Source organism: Callospermophilus lateralis, chromosome 16, assembly GCF_048772815.1.
Source record: "Callospermophilus lateralis isolate mCalLat2 chromosome 16, mCalLat2.hap1, whole genome shotgun sequence".
In the NCBI taxonomy this organism is placed as follows: domain Eukaryota; kingdom Metazoa; phylum Chordata; class Mammalia; order Rodentia; family Sciuridae; genus Callospermophilus; species Callospermophilus lateralis.
The window spans coordinates 24,139,405-24,160,045 of record NC_135320.1 but is presented as its reverse complement, the minus strand read 5'-3'; the positions used below and the strand labels follow the sequence as shown (position 1 = coordinate 24,160,045).

Here is a 20,641-nt window from a genome sequence, read left to right as displayed (position 1 = left end):
AGAGCTCACTGGCTCCCTTTATAAAAATGTACGTGTTCAACCTGTAGCTATTTGTAGTATAAATTCCATCCTGCATAAAAAATGTATTTACTGAAAACTACTTCATATGAAGGTATTAAGCTAGGTTCTACAGAAAGTATAGATGTATAAGAGACTGAAACATCAGAAGTTCCTAGTCCAGGGTTAGTAACCTGGATAAAAAATTTAACACTGTCTTGATTTCCTTATCTACAAAACAAAGACAACAATGTTTGCTTTGCATAATTCCCAAGCATGTAAAGATTAATCAAGAATATACATAAAAGCACTTTACACACTAAAAGTACTATATAGATAGAGATTACAGCAATAAAAAACAAATGCATATCTTTTGAGTGAGGTATAAAATGCCCCAAGATTGCTGGTCTGCTATACTAAAGACTACACAAAAAACATCCCCACCAGTACAATGTGGAGTGAGTGTAAGACATCACACTGCCTCTGAGGGAACACATTTGCTCTATTTGCTATATTTTACATTTTATACATACACTTACTTCCACAGTTGAAATTATACCACAACTAATTAAAAACTGAATTTTCCTAACATTTTCACAACAGTTTATTTCAGCCAGTGTATTTGTAATTCATTATCTGGTTTTGTACATAGTATCCAATATGAAAGAAATCTCTGATTCAGATTCCATTTCAACACAGTTTGTATAAGGAGGATCTGCCTGCGTTGATGTGTAAACATGACTTTTTGAATGTCTTAAATGTTTACATAATCTAAATGTCTATCATTTTATTGTAGAAATTATTGCTATAAATTTTCATTATAAAAATAATAATATTCCTTACTCCAGAATTTATTACAAATGATCTCAAATGGATGCTTGTATTATGTAGTCTAATTTTAAATATAAATAAAAGCCATGGGGTTCTTGCAAATATATTTAATAGTAAAGTAATAAAGGTCATGTTTAAGTACAGAAACATGTATATACATTTATATAAGCACCTTCCAGGAAGCAGTTTGGCAATTTCTGCCCAACGATTTCCCAACCGCTTATGCGCTTCATAGATAATCCTATCTTCTTCTTCGGTCCAGGAAGATTTCTTTACCTCAGGATTCAGATGATTATGCCATCTTTCTCTACACTGCTTGCCTATTCTTCCTTTTAAATGTTTTGCAATTAAAGACCACCTTTTTGGTCCATATTTCTGAACCAGTTCAATAACCTAAGAAGCAAAGTTTAAAAAAAGCATTTTAAAACATAACTCAAGACAGTTGGGGTTGGGGTATCTATTAGTAGTAAGGCACTTTGCCTAGCATGCATGAAGTCCTGGGTTCAATCACCAGCACCACAAAAAAAATTAAAATAAAAATAAATAAATTTAAAAAGACATTAAGAATAGCATCATTTAAAATTATTTATTCTAAAAATTTGTCATACATGATGGCAGAATGCAATTCACTTCATTTTAAACATATAGAGCACAATTTTTCAAGTCACTGATTGTACACAAAGTATTTTCACACCATTCATGTCTTCATATATGTACTTAGGGCAATGATGTCTATTCCACCATCATTCCTATCCCTTTGCCCCCTCCCTTCCTCAGCCTCCCCTTTGTCCTATCTAATGTTCCTCCATTCCTCCCATCGCTATTATAAGTCAGCATCTCATATCAAAGAAAGAATTTGGCCTTTGGTGTTTTGGGATTGGCTTGCTTCACTTAGCATTATATTCTCCAATTCCATCCATTTACTGCCATGATTTTATTCTCTTTTAAAGAATAGCATTTTTTAAAGAAGAATTTCTTATTCTTTTTTTCTAATTGTCAATGGACCTTTATTTTATTTATTTATATGTGGTGCTGAGAATCAAACCCAGTCCTCACACATGCTAGGCAAGTGCTCTACCACTGAGCTACAATCCCAGTCCAAGAATAATATCTTAATAAATGCATCAAATTTAAGCTACAACAACAATTTATAAAAATAAATTCATTAATAAAAATTCTTCAGTATTTGACAAGTTTAAACACAGATTACAAACTTATCTAAAATCCAAGGGTCTAATTAAAGTGACTCATAAGTAAAACTGCTTCTACACAAACTTAATAGGAAATAATAGTAAAGACATTGAGACATGTATATTTTCTACTCTTATATCTTAAAAAAAATCAAACAGAAAGTCCAATAAACCAATTTGGAAGCAGGAAGTAACTATAGTTATTGGCTTTTCACATTTCCTTTCTCAAACTGAAAAAAATACAGGTTATGCATTATTTTCCCTACATTTTAAGTTTGTTTTTATTTTACCTAAAAATTGTAAAAATAGTTATTCCTAGACTACTTTACCTCATCACCACTTTGCCTCACTGTCAAATATCACATCATTAACAGTTTATATTTTTAAATTTAATATATAATAATATTTTCACTATATGTGTCTATTTACTATATTTTAAAAAATAAAATTCTGAATTTATTAAATGTATTTTTAAACAAGGTCACACATTTTAAAACTTGCCATCCATTATCAAGGAAATCAGATTCTAGTAAAGTAACTTTTAAAACTGTTGTACGTAGTAGTAAGAATGCTAACTCCCCAACTATATTAGCAACTTACATGACTTAAAGATCATAAAATAATTCCTAGTCAGGGTCAAAAATTCTTCTATTCTTCTCCAACTTTTATTGCACAACAAATGATCTTGGTTTTTAAATTATAAATACTTTGGAAATATCATGCCCTGATATCTAATTTTGAGGTTCATTAAAGGTCAAAAGGAAGAAATAAGAATGATTTCCTTACAATTCAAGTTAAATGTAAAAATAAAATTAAAATATTTTTAATATGTAAATTCAATTTTGACAGGAAAGTACATCCATCCTAAATATTGCTAAAGCAAGCTTTAAACAAGGTAATTAAGCACATAGTAAGCATTTTTCCTTCTTCAAACTCTCAGAAACAAAGGGGTATATATATTAATTTGGTTTGACCCAATTCAGAAAAAAAAAAATATACATTTTAAGTACTTGACATTCAATTCTTAGCAAACAGCCTCTAGAGCACAAAATCAAGTGATTTACATACATACTTTATGTGTTAAAACTACCAATTAGTGAGGGAAAAAAGCTAGTGCATCTATAAGGTTAGCATAAAAAAACATGAACACATTACCCTCTGATCTTCTTCTTTAGTCCAAGGACCCTTTATCAATTCTGGATTTAAAACTTTCTGCCATCGATGTTGGCACTGAAAATCAGAACGGTTCTGAAAGAATTTGGAAAATATTATTGAACAACTGTCTTCCAGAAAGCAAGTCAATCCAAACTTATATCTCATGCTCTTAAGAACAAGTCTTCAAAAATAGTATAGTTGACATGTAATGTTTATTTTTCATGTCTATACCCCAATTTTGTTTTTTAAAATTAATTAGCAGGGCTTAGATTACAAATAAAGACAATATATTTGAAATTAAAGTATGTATCTTACATTATGTCTTATAATACAGCAAACAACACATGTATTACACAAGATCCTCCTAATACAGAAATAGATCAAGGATTGAGGAATAAAAGGCCAGAGGCAGAAAACTACACAAAGCAGACATAAGAACTAAAACAACATAGTAGTCCCCAATCTAGATAAAACAATTTTTAAAAACTCTAAAGGTATGACTTTACTACTGTCTGGCATTAAAAGGATGTTTATAAATGATCCCCAAGTTACTATGAAAACACTAAATATATCTGTACAGAAGATCTCTGTTACATTTCAATTAAATTGGTTAACACTTAAAAGGAAAATGAATTTGCCAGAATGAGAAAACTTTATGTAGAAACATCTTAAACCACAAAATTGATTAATAAATGAAGCCTTATTTTAATCTTCTCATGACCTATTAAATATAATGTATTATAAGGAAAATAACAATAATACCTAATATTTCATTATAGATTCATAGTTTACAAAGTTACTAGTTCATACACAAGATTACAGATAACATGGAAAAATATAATTAGATATAAATATTTTGTCTGCCAATGGCTTTGTGCCAATGGACTTCAAATAACTCTTTTTCAAACTGAGCTTCTTCAGTTATGGCTTGTATATATCAATGTGTATATCATTTTAAGGCTATTCCTTTCCTCAAAATAATCAGGTTATTCTCATATGTCCTTGTAGCACACACATACTTAAAGGACATAAAGCTAATGTAAATAATTTTTCTAATTTAGCTTCCATTTATTGAACACCTGGTAAATGTCAGGAACTACACTGAATTTCTTATACATTATTTCTAATTCTCACAATAATACTTTAGAAATGAGTAGTATTATCTACCTACTATAGATAGAAAGTTGAAGGTCAAAGAAATTAAATAATTTTTCTAAGTGAGTAGAGCTAACATTTGAACACAATTCAGACTAACTCCAAAATTTATTCTTTACATTATTTGATTTCAATTTTCAAGTTATGTTAAGAGGCATTATGACAAAGAAAGAATACAGATAATGTGGTTTCTGAAACAAAGTAGTCAATTCAAATGTGAGTATTTTGTCTAACTACCCACAGTATATTAGGAAGTTAATAAAAGTATATGTAAATATACTTTGTAGGTTATAAAATTACATACTAACAAATAGTATGTGAATATTAGTATGATGAACAATAAAGATGATTTTTTTAAAAATCAGTAACACTTTAAAATCTAGGAATTGGATGATAAACTTTTCAACAGTTCTTCCTGATTTGACTAATTAGCTATCAAAATATTTCAATATTTAAATTCTCTCAAAATATTTTAACATAATATCACAAATATTTATAAAGCAATACCCAAACTTCATGTTATTTTTGTTTTATATTGGTAGTCTTTTGGTCCATGAACAAATCTTTATAGGTTGAGTATCCCTTGTTTACAATGCTTGAGACCAGAAGTATTTTAGGGTTTTTTGTTTGTTTGGAATATTTGCTTATACATAATGAGACATCTTGCAATGGGACTCAAATCTAAACACAAAATCACATGTTTCATACATACCTTCTATACATAACTAGAAGAAAATTTTACATAATATTTTTAGTGTACCTGCATTTTTACTGTGACCTATTACATGCATCAGGTGTGAAAATTTTTCTACTTATGGTGTCATGTTGGCACTCAAAAAAGTTTTAGATTTTAAAGAAATTGGGTTTCTGATTTTTGGATTAGGGATGCTCAACCTGTACTACAAAATCAGACTTTCTAAGCCATTAGCAACCAACTACAAGCAGAACAGAAAAATAAGGATATTTTTAGAAAGGAAACCTAAGTATAAAATATGTAGACACATTTTTTAAAAATAGCAAACATAACCTAATGTCCTAAATCAGTCATGTTAGATATATAATTTAACACTTCACTTACTTGAAGATGACTAGCAATTAGCGTCCAATCATCTGTTCCATGTTGTTCCACCAATTTCTTCAACTTATCATCCTATTAAAACAGATTAAAAAATTAGAAAGCTTTCCCCCATCCTTTTCCTAAACCTTTGAACACAGGCAACTCTCCATTCTGTCAAGTCATAGCTGGTGACCAATTGTAGGACTAAAGCCACTATCATAAAAGTTCCTCCATACTATTTCTGTCAGCCCCAATATCAGTAAGTTAGTCATGTCTCAGAAGAAAAAGTTATGGACAACTTTTCCATTTGTTTTTAAATATCTTCCATAACTACAATAGTATTAATTTGCTATACATGTAAGTACAAAATTAAGAAATCTTGCCAGATAACTACCTCATCTCTCGTCCATTTTACTCTGTTCCAGAGTTTTTTCAATCCTTTTTGTTGTGGTACTTCATAATCATGATCAGCATACTGAAGGTCATCATCCTCATCCTCACTATTAAAAAAAACCACACAATTTTTAAAATAAGGAATTTTATTTAAATTAGTGAATTCAATCATTGAACCTGTATATGAAGGTATGAATGAAGAAGCCACTCAGACTAAATAATATACACCCAATGAGATTATTTAAAGTATAAAAAGTTAAGTCATACAATGGGGAAGAGCTACAATTCTTACTGACACCAAATAGATAAGGCTGTATATATCACCAAGAGCCAAATCATAACTTTCTATGTCATTCTAAGAAGATGGCCTTTATTCTTTATTTGATCTTTATTCTCTAAATGGCTTTAATGGGGAAGAAAAAAAAATATCTTGTGTTTTAGAAAAAAAAATTAATGACACAACTGTGGTGAAATAGAAGGAACACCAATTAGTAATATTCATAATAACCCAAGCAAGAAATTATTACATCTGACAAATGGGAATGGTAAAATACAAACCAAAGCCAGTTCAAAGACACAATGGAAGAAGTGATCCATTACTAATATCAATGACAAAAGGACTAAACATCTAGAAATAATCTTAATGTATAAAATCAATGTATGATAAAGGGTAAGCTCTCTTATGAAACAGAAAATGGAACAAATGAAAAATATCTAGACCACGTACTTGGATAACAGAATTATAGAAATTGTCCATTCTCCCTGAATTAATTTATAAATTTAAAATAAATGAAAATACCAATAGACTTTGGTGAGGCATTAAACAAACTAATTCTATTATTATTTTTAATATATATATTTTAGTTGTCAATGGGCCTTTATTTTATTTATTTATGTGTCATGCTGAGGATCAAATCCAATGCCTCACACATGCTAGGCAAGTGTTCTACCACCGAGCTACAACCCCAGCCCCTGATTCTATTACTTATACAGAAAGGAAAGGTCTAAAAATAAATAGTAAGAGAATTAGCATTACCTAATATGTAAAAATATACTGTAGAGAAACAATAAGTATAAAACAAAATGGTACTGGCACATGAATAGAGATACACATAAATGTAACAGAGGAGAACATTCAAAAAAGAAAATCCATATAAAATTCAGTAAGCTATAACAGCTACATTTCAAATCAATGTGATAAAGACAGACTTTTCAATAAATGGTATCAAAATACTGGGCAGTCATTTTTAAAAACTAGATTCCTATTTTACAATAAAATTAATTTAGATTAAACAAATATTTACATTTTTAAAATGAAAATCATAAAAGTACTATTAAAAAGTAGAGAAGAATTCTACTTTATGTTCTTGAGCAAAAGAGAGGTAAATGTGTCAAAAATTCAGAATCCACAAAAGTGACCAATCCAGATACCATAGTAAATGGAAAGAAGTACATGAAACTGACAAATATTTAAAATGTAGAAATAAAAGACTTTTGAAACTTAGGGCTATGAGGGACATGAAAGGAGGAGGAATCAAAGATAACAAAATTTCTCACTTTGAGAATATAACTAGAGCTATTTTCTAAGGAAGGGAACAGAGGTAGGAGAAATACGACTTTGGGAGGAGGGAGAGAAAGTAACTACAGTTTAGATTAGGTGTTTTCAAGGTACTTGAGAAATACACAGGGGGATACGTCTAGAAAATAACTACCCAAAAGAAATATAATGCAAGCCACATATGTAATATTCTAGTACCCATATTTTTTAAAAGAGAAATGGTTGCAATTAATTTTAATAAATATTATCTATCCCAGTATATCAAAAGCATAATCATTTCAACACATAATCGAAATAGAAATTATAAATGAAATATTATAATCTTTTCGCTAACTGAAGTCTTCAAAATCTGGTATTTTGTAGTTATAGTACACTGCAACTCAGTTACAATTGCTCAACAGCCACATGTTGCCAGTACCTATCCTATTGGGTCAAGCAATATTCTGGTGTCTCTTCAGATCATGTAAATTTTTTCATCTTTTACTATTGGGTAGAGCAGATCTAAAAGGCAATGAGCACATGGATATTCTGTTCAGATACAAGATCTAGAGTAGAGACACAGATTGGCAACTGGCAAGATACAAAGAACAGTTGAGGCCATGAGATGTCCCACGGAAAATTAACATAGTGAAGAAGAGTCCAAAGTCAGAATCTGAGTTTTTATGAAGTGGGGGGAAAAAAGGAATTTTAAGGAATAAAGCAAAAAAAGAGAGGGCAAGCTTCTATAATAAACTAAGTTAAAGGAGTATCCAGAGGACTGAATAAAGCTAAAGTTTATTTAAAACTTTAAATACCAGACATTGTGGTAGCCCATGAGACTCTCTTAAAACTACAACAACCAGAAAAAGGAAATATTATTATCATTGACATTTCACAGAACATAAAATTTTGAGTTAGAAAAGTTAACAGTATTAACGATTGTCCACTGAATATGGTATGGCTGATCTCTAAGTCCATTACTTAACCATTTTTCTATAACAAACTGGAAACACAGGAAAGAGTACTAGGCAGCTGGAAGATACTAAAGACAAACCTCAAGTGCATTTTGAAATCAGAACAAGGCTTTAGTTCTAACTTTTCTGTAACCCAGACCATACTAACCTCTCAAGAATTTAGTAAACTTATTTGCAAAATGCATATAAATCCAGTGTTGCTTTAGGGATAAAATTAAATAATAAAATATATTGAACACCTCATTCAACACTTGACACAGAAAAATGGCCCTATGTTATGTTCATAATCTGATTACCTAACAGAATTCAAAATTATTTTTGCTTTACTAGATTTAACTCTTTTCCAAAAATTCATTCTGATTTCAAACAGCAAAAGTTTGAAGATTTGTCTAACCTTACTGTAATATAGTTAAGAACATGTGAGTGCCTAGTATCTAAATATATTACATTCAGTCTTACAAAATTGAAATATAAAGCCCTAGATTTAATGTAAATTGTTTACAGATCTTTGCAGGAACTTTTAATTTCCTCTGACTTTTCAAATTCCATAGGAACAAAACTTTTTGTTATTGGTTATGCATATTAATAACATAGAATGGTGGGAGTTTCATTGTGGTGCATTGGTACAGGCATGTAACATTATTTGACCAATTTTACTCTCCAGTAACTTTCCATAGCCTCCCCCTTCTCCCTGATTCCTTTTCTTTAACATGATAAGGATCAAAATTGTTCACATCTGAACAGGGAAAACTTTAAGATCCCCTATTTTCTTATTTATGATTTTTTTATCTATTTCTGTATTTCAAAGCACTTTAATTTTCCAGTGCTCTTCCCTGAAGTCAATATTTCTTTTAACAATAATCTGCCAGTCCTTCTTCCATGTTTGTTTAACTATGCACAAAACAAAAACACACGGTTAATTAAAGGAAATACCTGCTACTGACAGCCATCTTCAACTGTCAGAAATGTCACCTCATTACCCAAGAGCAAACTGTTAATTTGGATGTGCTTCAGGGTCCAATGACTTCATAAATTTCTAAGCTACTAAATCAGATAAAGCTCCATACTATAGTTTACTCAGAGCATCTACTCTTTCTTCTATTAATGTTTCTCACAACCTCCTCAACCAAACAGTAAACTCAAAGAGTACAGAGGCCATGTTTATCATGCTCACCTCTGACGACCAAGCTCAGTACCTGCCATTCAAATATTTATAAGATTAATGAGCAATCCTTCCTATCCTTCCACCTTCCTCAAGTGCTATATCATATTCCAATCATTCCCTTCAAACCCAACCAAAACTTACATCTTTCTCAATACAGGTGTGATTTCAAAGGGGATATGAGAAAGAAAATTTTTTTAAAAAAATTAAAATACCTCTAGGAGGAGGTGGAAGGCATTCCCATTTGTTAAAATGGACTTTCAGAATCCAAATTCACCTCCAAGTGGTAGAATTTTAAGAAGCAGAACCTGCTGAAACAAACATTTTTAAAAATTCAGTACAGAAGGAGTTCTTTGAGGGTGTCTCCTATGCTGCCTAATCTTCCCTAGAAATGCCAATAATATTACCACTTTCTTACACCCCAAACAATCCTCAGGCATGCTAGTCACAGATTCTCCTGTCCCTCCCTCCCCTCACATCCAAATAGCTTCCATAACAGAATACTTGAGTGTTTTTTTTTTTAAATAGGTTATTTCTAAGTCACAACAATTTTTAATTTGGGAATTTGCCCACATAGCCTTGAATATTCACAAAAGCATCTATATCACATTTAATCTGTACAAAATCCACCTTAAAGTTCTTATCAAAATGTCATAAGGCTATGTGTTCAAAAATGTTACTTTGGTCAAAAAGACCAGTGATCAAGGAGTAATATTCCTAAAAGCTTGTTCATTTTAACTTTAAAATTCAGCCCCATATTTTTTAACCACATACTTTGTGAGAAATTTCTACATTTACATAAGGTTTCATTTATACATTTTATATTCAACATGGTCAAAAGTTTCAGACAATGAGCTATATAGCCCATTCAGTGTCAGGAAGCTGGGTTTTTTGAGTCGGTGAGTGTGAGGGAACATTAAATTAGAATTCTTAGAATCACCTCTCTACCACTGGGACTTTCCTAGAGTCTAACTGACCTACTTCTTAGTTTTGGCATCAAGTTATTATTGTGCATGTGTGTGGGGGGCAGTGAAGCTGGGATTGAACTCAGGGCCTTGTGCAAGGTAGGCAAGTACTCTACCATTGGACCATACCCATTTCTATACATATTAAATGATTATTGAAAAGAATATAACTTTCAAATAAGAGTGACAGAAGATCCCCAAAATGTGTCATCATTAACAACAATAGGAAGATGCCCAAGAAAGCCTATAATATACCAAGAAAAAAAAATGGAAATCACTGCAAATAACCTCACCAACATTCATTTAAAAATTAAACAGTCTCATTGCTCAATAATAGTTAGAAATTATCAAAACATATCTGCTCTATTTTTCTATTTGTTATGCCATCTTTTGGCATTTCTGTACTGTAGTAATAGGTTTGGTAATGTAATTCAATGAAATTGAGCTGCCTACTATGTAATTAAATAAATGAACCATTTCTAGGCTAATGGGATTAATCAAGATAGCAAAAGAAGGTAAATTATTTCTCCAGTCACAGAGCAAAATATTTCTCCAGTCTAAGACCTGGTTTCCTGAATTATTTTGCCAGTTTCCTTTTTTTAAGTTGAAGAAAATATTTATTCTATAAATGCCTAATATATAACCAACTACTATAGTCATATGAAAACAGTTTTGTAAATTATGAATGAACAAAGTGATCAAGGTAATTATGAAACAGCAAAAAGCAGCATTAAAAATTCTACAACACATCAAGCCAGGACAATGATTAAGCATGACTTTACATCTTAGAAGATGTAAGCAAATAGGATGTGTAGTCATGTCTTTACCCATGAAATAATACACAAACTATCCTCAGTTGATGATATTAAGATAAAACATTTGGGAGAAGTTTGATTTTAAAGGACAACAATTATACCACATACATACACACACAAATAAAAAAAAAACAGTAAAATGAGGTAGCCAAAGGAAGAATTTGAAAATTTTTCAAAATTTATTTTTATTGAAAAAGTAACTAATGGTTTGAAATTAGAGAAATATCAGTAGTTCCATAGAATCTGCTGTAGTAAATTTGCTTCAACTCGATCACATTTTTTAAAAAATTTTTTTGTACTTGTAGATGGACAGAATGCCTTTATTTTGTTTATTTTTATGTAGTGCTAAGGATCAAACCCAATGCCTCATGCATGCTACGCAAACACTTTACCACTGAGCTACAACCCAGCCCCTCAATCACATTTTTAATCACAAACTGCCTCAGGTCTGAAATCTTTATCATAAGCAAAAAATATATCTTTATTATACTTTTTGGTGAAATGGTAACTGAGCATTTACTTTTAAGTCCACTGCATTCAAGGAATAAAATTTTACCAGGTTGATTTTAAAAGTGAAATTAGGCCACCCAGTGGTTAATGTGATGTACTGCATACATGAATATTTATTTCCAAATCTGGACTGTGCAAAGTAACATTATAGTAAGACAAATTTGACCCCACATAAATTTTGACAATTAACAATTAACTAAAATGCTAAAGAATGTTCTGCCTAGCAATCCATAAACAAAAGAACATTTCTATTTGATTCTTTTAGAGTATGCACTGCCTTAAATGAGAAAAAAATTATTACAAAAGACTGTCAAAACAGATTATACATTTAAGCAAGGGCCACCTTATAGACCATAAAATCCATATTCCCTATATTAAAAGATAAAAATGGAGGGCAAAGTTTATCTGTTTTCCCAAAGCAATATCTCCAGTTAATGCACACCTGATTAAAAAATCATTTCCCATATTTTGTTAAAATTTTACCCCCACATATTAGCTACAAATAACATAAAAAAATTGCTATGCACAACCGATGAAAAATAAAATCTTGCAAAGTAAATGCTGGCTTTCACCTTTTCAGTTTAGTATACTCATTTATCATTTCAAGTATAAATACCATAATACGTTACTAGTGAATAGGCTTTGTAGATTGGTGTGTTTTTAGACAGGTTCTCACTACATTACCCAAGCTGGCCTTGAAGTCACAATCCTCCTGCTTCAGCCTCCCAAGTAGTTGGGATTACAAAAATGATCTTTTAAATTAGATACTTTTTATTGGTATGTTATAATTATACATAATAGTGGGCTTTGTTATTATATATACATATGTTCATAACATGATTTGGTTAATTTCATTCCCCAGTAGCTCCCTTGCATAATTTTCTTAAAGTTTATTTTTAATGGTAGAACTAGTTTTTAAAAACTAAAATTGCAGAGATATTCTTAGAAGTCAAATAAATAATAGATAAGTCAATAATATATATCCCAATTTTAGTGTTGCCTGTAAATTATGTCATTAAAACCCCCAGTGAGATCTAAAACTATTTTAAGTCTCAATACTAAACAAGCCTTTTCCTTTATGTAAATTTCAATGACAGATTCTACAGTTATTACAAAAGATCAAAAGAGCCAACATTCTTCAGCTGTTTCACACTTGAGGTACCATTTGGTTTTCTACTTTTAGGTGTTTTTTCCAGATCACACAGAAAAAGTATATTATAGGATTTATGCCTATACTTATGCAAAAACTTTTACACAACAAAGTATAGTTTTCATTCAAATTCTTAAATGGTTATATACTGGAGATCTGAAAGTACAACTTGAAATAACTGATTTCCTTTCTCTTTCTACTATACATTAAATTCATATATATTAAAAGATTCTTAGCCAAAAGAGTGGACTTTGATGAACAGATTATTTCTTCTTCAAAACATTTCACATTCCATTATCTTCTAAGACACAGAATCATATTACATATATAAGAAATACAGTTTAGAATGAAACTCATTCAACTATAAAGACCCAAGAAATGCACCATTCAGAGATGATAATTTCTCACTTCATCCTCTACCTGTATACTCCCCAGGGGGGTGTAGTTTCATTTCAGCATGCTTAATTATCCTAGACATATAACTATATAAATCATTCGATAATGTTTCAATTAAATTACACAGCTGAGAAGGAATAAAAGCCAACAATACAATCAATGATTAGATCTCAAGCTTACAGTACTATCAATAAAAGAAAATAATTTATACAGACAAGATATCATTAAATAATTTCTCCCTTCTGGTATACTATTATGGAGCATACACAACTATGAAATGAAGAAAAGACAGAAAACCAACTGGAACGAGAGGGTTTTGACATTCAAACATGTCTATAACTTTAGTTAAATGCTGATAACAGAATTAGACAAGAAACTGTTTCAAATAAGATTAATATCAATGTTAAGTAGATAATGATACACATCATCTACAAATAAATTTCTGTAATTGGCATGTTCACTTTCACTTTGCATAATAAAGTTATTTTTAAATATTTTTTTAGATTCAAAAATTCAAAAGGCTTAAGCCGGTACTTCCACAAACATAATTATAGGAGCTGTCAATTTGTCTATCTCCTGAAGATGGAAAGCTTAATTGAGTTCTTGAATTTCAGGACTAGTAGTTCTAACCTAATGATTTTACCCTCTCCCACCATCAAAAAAAAAAAAAAAAAAAAAGACATTTGACAATGTCCAGAGGCACTTTTGATTGTCATGACTGTGAGAAGTGGGGCATTTTTGGCTCTACTGACCAGAGGACAAGGATGCTGCTGAACATCCCACTACAAAAAATCATTGGATCCAAAATGTTAATAGTGCCATGGTTGAGAAGCTCTTTATAAAGGGATTAGGGGTGTGTGTGTGTACACATTTGTTCCACCTCAAGGGTTTGTCTTATACTACAGTTGCAGTATAAATAATAAGCTAATAATAACATATTTTGTGCTGATTTCTGCAGAACCATCTTACAGCAGATGCTTAATATATTAATAAAACAAAGAATTTGTGTAGTTATTGCCAATTTTAACTCAAATCTTCTATAAATGATTCCTGGTACTAAATTTCAGGAAATACAACTCTAGATAAGACTGAGTCTCTGGATATAAATAAATAACAATATTTGGAAATTCTGCCAAACCTTTTTTCAGGTTTATTTATAATACTGAAAAGGCACTTCAGATTTTTCTGATTTTAGGGATTACTCCAATTCAGGAGTAACTACTTTTTAGTATATAAATAAGACTTAAATGTATACATTCAGTCTATCACATGTTTCAACCCCCACCCCACCCCCGCCAAAAAAAAAAAAGATGTGCCCTACACCTCTGTGCAACACCTAGGTAAAGTAAGAATCAAACATGGACACTCAAAATCTTAAGTGTATAAAACACATTGTTTTAAGACCAAGCTCCTGGTAGTAACAGTGTGACATCTCCCAGTAGACGATATTAAGAATATATACATAATGCTCAGAACATGAGAATGGTAATAACAGAAAAGATCAAAAAGACTCTTTCCTCAGCTATTCCTCAGAGGATTTTCCATAACCTTTCAAGGTAGCAAAGTTGGCAGAGGGATGCCCGCCCTGGTTTGTCACGGAGTTCCTGTTTTGACTGGCACTGTAATTCAGAAAAGAGAACCCCATTTTCAAGTCATCCAGGCAGGACACAACCACTTTACCTGCGTAGAGTATTCCCCAAGAGTGCACAGACTTACCTGGGAAGAAACCTCCCTCCAAGAAGTGAATGTGAGAGATTAGGAATCTAGACGTGCGCTATGGGAACAATCAACTCAAAGGAGCAACCTGAGTATTTGTTACTTTCTCTGCGTCTTACACACTAGTCCCACACGTCGCGGCTGCGCTTCAGCCAACGGGGATGAATACGCTGTATGGCAGCGAAAAGGAAAACCTCTGCTCCGACTGGGGAGAGTCTGGTGTGGGGACAACCAGAAAAGAAAGAGAATCGGCACGGAGACTGTGCCGATAGGACTGGGCGAAAGGGATGTCACCCACCTGCGCGACCTCTTCGCCATCCTTCAAGTACCGCATAGGCGCGGGCTGGGCGGGGACGCAGGTCAGCCTCCTCCAGCCTCAGGAGAATGCTCCTTCTCCCCGACCCTCCCGCCTCTTCCCTCGCTCTTTCCCCGAGGCGGCCGAGTGCGGAACGCAGGTCCTCGGCAGGACAGGACGGAGGGACAGAGGGGCGGACCGCAACCCGCCCCCGGCCCGGGCGCCGCTCCTAGCCCCGGCCCGGCCCGGTCAGGGATGCCCCCAACATGTCAGGAGGCGCGCTCCCGCCCTCCGCTGGCCCCTCCCGCCGCTTCTCAGCCTCCTCGCTGCGGTCCAGGCGCGGCTCCGCCGCGGGCGCCGACCCCCGCCCTCTCCCCGCAGTGAGCAGCTCTGCAGCGCTCGCAGCCTCCTGCAGGGTTTTGTCCGCACCGCCGAATCTCGCGCCCAGCCTCCCTCAAGAGCCGCCGTTTGAATCTGCGCACGCGGCCCTAAACCTCATTGGCTGTGACGGCTGCACGCGGGGGGGCGGGGGCGGGGCGGGGAGCGCGCGCGCGACTGAGGGCGGGGTTGGGGAGCTGGAAGCTGGGACTGGAACTCGCGGGAGTCGGGGAAGGAGCGTGGAGCCAGGGGGAAGGGCCGCAGGCGGGGCTCGCGGGCTGCGCTGTGACAGGACCCGGAACGCGCCGAGAGCCGCACCACGAGAAGACAGGTCGGGCCCGCGCGGGGCCTGCTGGGAAAGCGAGTTCTTGCGCTCTCAAAGAAGCAGGTCCGGAAGCGGCAGCCGGACTGATCCGGCCTCCCCAAACTTCCCGGGGTGAGGCGGACCTTGCCCTTGGGGTTTGGGCGGACCCTGAGCCTGACAGGCGAACGTCTCTGCAAGCTTCTCTCCACCACAGTCCCTCAGGAGGCGCCGTCTTCGTATTTGAAACAAATCTAACTATAAAATTTGCGCAGTCGTTATTTTTTTTTATTTTTAAACTCCGTCTGCTATTATTTTTGTTTATTTTTATGTGGTGCTGAGGATCGAACTTCTGCCTCACATGGCTAGGTGAGCACTCTACCATTGAGCCACAACCCCAGCCCCAGCCGTTATTTTTTAAGCAAAAAATGTGAGCTATTTTTACCCAGACATCATAGCTATGAAACAGGGGAAGATTCTGTGGCAGGAAACGAACTATAACTTATTTTCCTCAAGAATTAACAGAAATGTGACAAATGAAAAACATTTTTAGCTGGAGCCGTGCTTTGTAGCGGGAAAAGGAAATGATCCATGCCTGCTGCTGGTCCCTGAGGTGGTTAATCCTGTACCTAGCTCTGCAGGAAATAACTGATTTGTGCGGTGGAGGAGTTCTGAGCCTGGAGAACTATTCAGGAAGATAGGAGTGGACTGGAAATTTCGCCCACACAAATGAGTACATTAGTCAATCTTAGAAGGTGACCTTTTGCATGAGAGTCGGGAGGAAGGGCGTACTGTACCAGAGGAGCTTCAAGCAGTTGCAGCTACTAGAGATTTTAGGTCCAGTTTAAATTAAGAATTACTCAGTTCAAGTAGATTAACTACAGTAACGATCAGAACCAGTTAAGAATCCAAACTTGCAAGGCAACATGCTCTACTGCATAGAGCACTGAACCACATGTTTATATTGTAACAAACTTGACATTTTTCTATTTTGAAATTTACACATCTTTTGCAAATCAGAGATGCAGGTGCAAATATGAATTAAAAGGAGCTTGCATGCTTCACTGTCAAACAAATCTTTTCTATAGTTCCTTTTTTTCAAGGTATGTATTATGGGAAGGTAAAACAGATTTTCTTTCAATTCTTTTCATACAGGGTTGCTGAGTCACTTAAACTAATTTAGAAATCAGTTTCTAAATTTCATTAGATTCCAAATGTCATTTGGATTCAGTGTTTTCATGTTTATTCCTGGGTGGTACATTTCTCTGCTTACATTCTAACCGAAAGCAGAGCCTCTGCTGTGTTTTGGGCTAGTCATTTTTTTTTTTAATACAGAATACCTTTATCGAGCTTTCAGGCAAGTATTTTTGATTTGACAGTAAAAATTCCCCTCGTTTTACAAATAGAGAAAACAATTTCTCACATAAACGTTGAAAAATCATTTAAATCAGTTATAAAACTCAAGACAGTGGAATTAGTTCATAGTCACCTAACTAAACATTCTCAAATGTCTCATTTATTAATTGGGGTTTTTCTGTAACATGACACATACTTAAAGATTTATTCAGAGTATTATAAAGAACTCTCAAAACTCAAGCATGAGCCAAGCAGGGTGGTGCTCACCTGTATTCCCAGTGGCTTGGGAAGCTGAGGCAGGAGGATGAGGAGGAGTTCAAAGCCAACCTCAGCAAAAGTGAAGTGCTAAGCAACTCAGAGGGCCCCTGAGTTCATCCCAGGTACAAAAAAAAAAAAAAAAAAAAAAAAACAACTCAAGCATGAGAAAAGAGAAGCAACTGAAAAAGTAGGCAAAAGATTTAAACAAATACTTCACCAAAGAGGATATATAAGTGACAAACACATGAAAATATACTTCACCTCATTAAATCATGAGAAAAATGCAAATTAAAACCACAATGAGATACATATATTTTAGAATAAGAAACTGACTATATAAGTATTGGTGAATATGAAGTTTGCTGAAACAAATATAACTTTCATGCATTGCTAATAGGAATGCAAATGGTTCAGACACTTTGAAAACGTTTATGGTGACTTTATTTGTAATCACCAAAACCTGAAAATGCATTAAGGGACATTTTTTCTTACTTTTACTCAACTAAGAATTGGTTTTGACTAGTCTATTAATGACTTTCAAGACTTCCCACTGATCTTACCTTCAAGGCATAGAGAGAACTGATTATCAAAGGGAAACAGGTGCTAAAGTCAAGTGGTGGAAATTTATTTGAAAACTGTTTTACCTTTAAAGAACTCATATAAAAATTTTTTTCTACTCTATGATAAATATATTGATATTTTTATATATGTATCAGTGGTAGAGCGCCTGCTTAATGTGCATGAGGGCCTGGGTTCTATCTCAAGCACAGCCAAAGAAATTTTTAAAAAAGATCTTACTAATTCACTTTCTTATATAAATCTTCGAGTAAATTGCTTCCCCAGGAAGATAATGTTGACATGGCTGTGCCTACTTCTACCCATCCTCTACAAATGAAAAGTCAAATACTCTCAAAGTTTGCTTAAGCTAGTTTGAAAAGCCCTAGTTGATATAGTACCTAAGAGACTATAGATTTTTAAAAAATATTTTTTAGTTGTTGATGGATCTTTATTTTACTTATTTATATGCAGTGCTGAGAATCAAACTCCAGTGCCTCACACATATGAGGCATGCGCTTTACCACTGAGCTGTAACCCCAGCCCAAAACTATAGTTTTAATAGATCTGTATACACAATCATTCCCATAAGGGGATTTTTGTCAGTTTTATTTACTGCTATATCCCAGTCTCTAGAATAGGGACACAGCCATATGCTAAATAAACTAAGAATCTGTAGAATAAATGAAAAAGAGCAAATAACAGCAAACATTTGAATAAATATGCTTGGAAGGATGTAATAAAGTATGAATTAAAATAGATATTAACATATCCATGTTATGACTACTGAGGTAGCAAATTTTTTCTAAATTCTGCCAAGAAGGTTTGAATAATTCCTTGATAATGATATTGAAAATTGGTATAATCCTTTTGGAAAACAATACTGGGCAAAAGCCCCAAATAATTGCACAGGCTTTGACAGATATTTTATCTTAAGAAAATAATTCAATAGAAGCAAAAAAAAGAGAGAGAGAGATATGTTTGAATGTTTATAGTAGTGTATTCCATTAGATCTCCCATCTGGAATGATTCACATTTTGATAGTAGTGTAAATGATTCATCAGCATGAAATAATAATTATATAAGCAATAAAAAACAGTATAAAATTGAGAAGATGTCATTAAATGGCTATTATACTGCTGGGCCCCTCTAGATGATACATATATATACATTTGTCTTAAGTAATATCCACAAATTCTATAATCATAACAACTCAGTGAAATAAGTATTATCATTTCCATTTACTTTTTAAATTGGGTAAAATGAGTACCAAAAAACTATTGTCTAAAGGCGTATCCAGAATCAAAACTGGAATTAGAACCCAGCTCTCACTCTATTACCTTAATATCTATGGGCACTCAACTAGAAATTACTATACATGTGGTATAGAGACAGGAAGATGTAGTACAAAGAATATTGGAAGTGTATAATTACTATGATGTTGTTTATGTAAGTAAAAAGTCAAAGTGATGCTATTCTAGAAAATTGTTTATGGAATGAACAAACTATTAACTATGCTTTACTATGAAGAAAGGAATAAGATGGGGTAGGGTAAGCTTTAGCTTTTTAAATTTTTTTATTTTTTATTTATTGTGTGTGTGTGTGTGTGTGTGTGTGTGTGTATGTGTGTGTGTGTGTGTGTGCTGGGGATTGAACCCAGGGCCTTACACATGCTGGGCAAATGCTGACCTATATCCTCAGCCCCGGCTTTTAACTTTTCATCTTATATATTTTTATGTGTTTTTTGACTTTTTTAAAAAGCATGAATTCATGTTAATTTTTTAATTTTAAAAAATGAATAGATGCTAAGTTCTAAAAATATCTGAAAATCCTAGCAAGAAATAGCAAAGTATAGGATAAGCTCTAGTTTGGATCCTAAATGCTTTCTAAAGGCCTATGTGTTAAAGGCTTGGTCCCCAGGGCAGCACTACTGAGAAGTGGTAAAGCCATTGAGAGGTAGGGCCTACAATGAGGTCATTATGTTTTGGGGGTCATATACCTGAAGGGGATTGTGAAACTCCAGCCCCTTCCTTTTTCCCCTCCTTTCTACCTACTTCTAATATAAGTGGTTTTGCTCTGCCAAGCACTTTCATCATGATATGCTGCCTCACCATAGGCCCCAAACAATAGTGCCAACTAATCATGAATTGGAACTCTTGAAACTGTGAACCAAAATAAACATTTTCTCTTTATAAGTTGATTATCTCAGGTATGTTTTATAGTAATGGAAAGAGAACTGACACAGTATATAAAGCTTGCCCCAACACTGATAATGCTTTTAAAAATGTGGTATGGCAAAAATCATGAAATCAAATATTAAGTTTTCAATCTGAAAACAAAACTCAGGCTTAGAACTATATCTTGTATACAAAAATGTTTGCTCCAGCCTCTCTCCCTTACCATCAATACTTTTGCTAATCTCCACTCTGCATTTATGGTGCTACTTAAAATTTGATGAAAATTAGAATTCTTAGTTTAGCTTCAAAATTTAAAAG

The 20,641-nt window shown here is 33.8% G+C and overlaps 1 protein-coding gene across 2 annotated transcripts in view; it reads right to left on the bottom strand.

Annotated features, from left to right (window-relative positions):
- Mybl1 (MYB proto-oncogene like 1) overlaps positions 1–15,321 on the bottom strand; it is a 36,971-nt gene extending 21,650 nt beyond the window's left edge. For both annotated transcript variants that reach the window (XM_076835972.1, XM_076835973.1), the window contains exons 1-5: positions 15,302–15,321; positions 5,780–5,885; positions 5,407–5,478; positions 3,174–3,266; positions 1,001–1,221 (exon numbers count right to left, since the gene is read on the bottom strand). In XM_076835972.1, the coding sequence (XP_076692087.1) occupies positions 1,001–1,221; positions 3,174–3,266; positions 5,407–5,478; positions 5,780–5,885; positions 15,302–15,321 (512 nt within the window). The remainder of the gene's footprint in view (positions 1–1,000; positions 1,222–3,173; positions 3,267–5,406; positions 5,479–5,779; positions 5,886–15,301) is intronic.
- Positions 15,322–20,641: the final 5,320 nt, after the last annotated feature.